Here is a 2,942-nt window from a genome sequence, read left to right on the forward strand (position 1 = left end):
CGGCTGAGAGACCTGCACGCTCCACAACAACTATTAACTTATTGTTAACTCAAAACAACATATTTACAACTTACAACCTACATAACATGAGCATCACCCATTGTCATTGATTTTCCTCTCTCTTATTCATTATCATTATTAATACTAATTAGTTTTTTTGTCTGTTTTTTACCATATAAGAATAATAATTTTTTCAAAAAAAAGGGTAATCTATTATTAATTTTTAGTAGTAAATTAGTAACGGGGGTGGTGAGAGTTGATGATGATGATGATGATAACAAACACGAGACTCCTTCTCAAGAAAAGCCAACCCCACGCATAGATTATAGATAGAAGAAGAGAAGCAAAGGCAACAAAACAAAACAAAGAAAGAAAGAAAGAGCAGAATCAGGTGTCTCTCTCTTGGACTGATTCGTTTCAATCGCATCTATTTCTCTCTCTCTCTCTCTCTCTCTCTCTCTATATATATATATATATTCCTCTATTTATATATCTGTACGTAAATATACACACACACACACAAAAGAGAGAAAAAAAAAACGAGAAAAAAAGAAAGCAAAGCAAACAAGGCAAACGGAGCAAAGAAAAGTAGAAAGATAGATTGATGGGTGATGGTATAATGGTAATGGAGAATGGTGATGGTGTTGGTGGTGGCCTCTTCTCAATATAGTCACATAATTCATTGATTTTTTTATTTTTCTCTCTCTTTCTCTTTCATTGAAGAGTCCGCCAAGCTAGCTAGGCTTGTGGGGAAAGAAGCAAGCAAGCGGGCATCTTTCTTTCTTTGAATCTCTTCTCTTTATTTTATTCATGCTTCTTATGTGTTAGCGTTTAGCGCTCCACATTGCTTCTTTCTTTATTAATCATTGCCACCTTCATTCTCCTCTCCGCACATTTATTTGTATAATGGCTGTTCAAGCTCAATACCCATCAAACGTTCTTCTTCTAAACAGGTTTGCAAGTTTTCCATTCAATATCACCTCTTTAATTAGTTAAACTCATATGTGAACTAAATTCATTGGTATCTTTATTAATCTGCAGAAACAGTCAAGAAGGGCATGATTATTCCTTACAACCACAGCCAGGAGGATTTCTTGATCAATCCTACATGTTATTCAACAATGGAGGTCCGTTCTCAATCCCCACTCTGCTTTGCTTGAAATCATTATTAATTGAAATGAACAAATATCAAGATTCTGAATTCGCCATGCCACCATGTTCAGGTAATAACAATAATAATCCACGCAAAAGAGGAAGAGAAGTTGCGGCAGCCAATACAACAACAACTACATCAATAACAGCAGCTCCAATGAATCATTACTCTATCTCTATGCAATCTCAACAAACTCCTCAACTCATAAACCTCTCTCAGCTCCACAATCATCATCAACCCAATGTCGTTTCCACTGGCCTTCGATTATCTTTTGGTGACCAACAACAACGTCAGCAGCAGCAGCAACAACAGTTACAACAAACTCCTCATCATCATCAGCAGCAGCAGCAGCAACAACAAAATATTATGTGCCAGTCACCTTCTCTCTTGTCGTTTCTATCAGATGATTTAGCCTCTCCAATCAAACGCCAGCGTGATGAATTAGACCAATTCCTTCAAGCCCAGGTACCAATTCACTTTTTTCTCTAATGGGTACTTGATCATTTTTTCTAAATTTTTAATCTTTCGTTAAAAAGTTCTTTTTTTTTTTTTTTAAATATCAATAGGGGGAGCAACTGCGGCGTGCATTAGCGGAGAAAAGGCAGAGGCACTATCGTGCTCTGCTGGGGGCAGCGGAGGAATCAATAGCCCGGTTGTTAAGAGAAAAAGAAGCCGAGGTGGAGAAAGCCACGCGGAGAAATGCTGAGCTGGAAGCGCGCGCCGCGCAACTTAGCGTGGAGGCGCAGGTTTGGCAGGCAAAGGCAAGGGCACAGGAAGCAACAGCTGCGTCTCTACAGGCGCAGCTGCAGCAGGCTATTATGAGCGGCGCGGGATGTGGGGCGCAGGATAGCAGGAGAGGGGACGATGGGCTAATGTGCACGGGGGAGGTAGCGGAGGATGCCGAGTCAGCGTACGTTGACCCGGACAGGGTCGTGTCCGTACCCGTATCCGGCCCGGCATGTAAAGGATGCCGTAAACGGGTCGCCTCGGTAGTGCTATTGCCGTGTCGGCACCTTTGCGTTTGTACAGAATGTGACCGGGTGGTTCAAGCGTGCCCGCTTTGTTTCAACGTGAGAGATTCGAGCGTCGAGGTTTTTCTTTCTTAGGGCCGGAAGAGCCCAATGCAGAAAGCGGAGGCCCGTGTTGAGGCCCAACAAGATGTGAGGCAACGGTAAAAAAGAAAAGTAAAAAAATGGAGTATAATAAGAACTTAAGAACTACATCTTTTTTTTTTTATTATTTTGGATGTTAATTTGGGTTCAGATATTCTGGTGGACCAGCCAAAGTAAAAAGTTTTCTTGCTTTTGGTTTCTTATTTTTATTTTTTTCTTTTTTGGGTTTACCCCTCTTGGAGTGAAGTACCTAGAGAATGTACATGGCCATATGGGTAGTGGCATTTTTAAAAAATAATAATAATTCATATATAAATTCTTTTATTAGATAAATTTTTTGGCCTTGGGTTTCTTCTTGAATAGCATTTATTTTATGTCAATTCTTCAATATTGGCTTTGCATTAACATTGTGGTTAGTTTGCACCATTTTCTCTTTTAAGAGAACACTTAGTAGTTTTATTTCTAATTGATTTTCATTAAAATAAAACGGTGTGATTGCTTTGCATAATTTGCATGGTGTACATTTCTGGTTAACAAAAGTTATATATATATATATATTCACCCGATTTTGGTTTCAATCTAGAGACAAATCAGAGCACTAAGATAAAAGATGTGAAAGCTTGCACATTCTAAGTTTCTATCTTAAGCAATATTGAGGACAAGTTTAGTAGCACATG

General features: G+C 39.1%; 1 protein-coding gene across 2 annotated transcripts; it reads left to right on the forward strand.

Moving 5' to 3' along the window:
- Window positions 1-269: 269 nt before the first annotated feature.
- LOC18046086 (BOI-related E3 ubiquitin-protein ligase 1) lies at window positions 270-2,541 on the forward strand. Of its 2 annotated transcripts, XM_006440063.2 has the most exons (4): window positions 279-953; window positions 1,042-1,127; window positions 1,224-1,618; window positions 1,720-2,541. In XM_006440063.2, exons 1-4 carry the CDS (start codon window positions 907-909, stop codon window positions 2,257-2,259), a joined length of 1,068 nt encoding a protein of 355 aa, XP_006440126.1. In that variant the 5' UTR covers window positions 279-906; the 3' UTR covers window positions 2,260-2,541. The 2 variants fall into 2 exon arrangements, with proteins under 2 accessions (XP_006440125.1, XP_006440126.1); XM_006440062.2 differs by having other exon boundaries at window positions 270-953; window positions 1,042-1,618.
- Window positions 2,542-2,942: the final 401 nt, after the last annotated feature.

Source organism: Citrus clementina, unplaced genomic scaffold (genome assembly GCF_000493195.1).
Source record: "Citrus clementina cultivar Clemenules unplaced genomic scaffold, Citrus_clementina_v1.0 scaffold_3, whole genome shotgun sequence".
Classification (NCBI taxonomy): domain Eukaryota; kingdom Viridiplantae; phylum Streptophyta; class Magnoliopsida; order Sapindales; family Rutaceae; genus Citrus; species Citrus x clementina.

Coding starts and splice junctions, on each gene's coding strand:
- LOC18046086 (XM_006440062.2), top strand. CDS start 907: ATGGCTGTTCAAGCTCAATACCCATCAAACGTTCTTCTTCTAAACAG. Junction 954..1,041: donor AACGTTCTTCTTCTAAACAG/GTTTGCAAGTTT, acceptor ATTAATCTGCAG/AAACAGTCAAGAAGGGCATG. Junction 1,619..1,719: donor ACCAATTCCTTCAAGCCCAG/GTACCAATTCAC, acceptor AAATATCAATAG/GGGGAGCAACTGCGGCGTGC.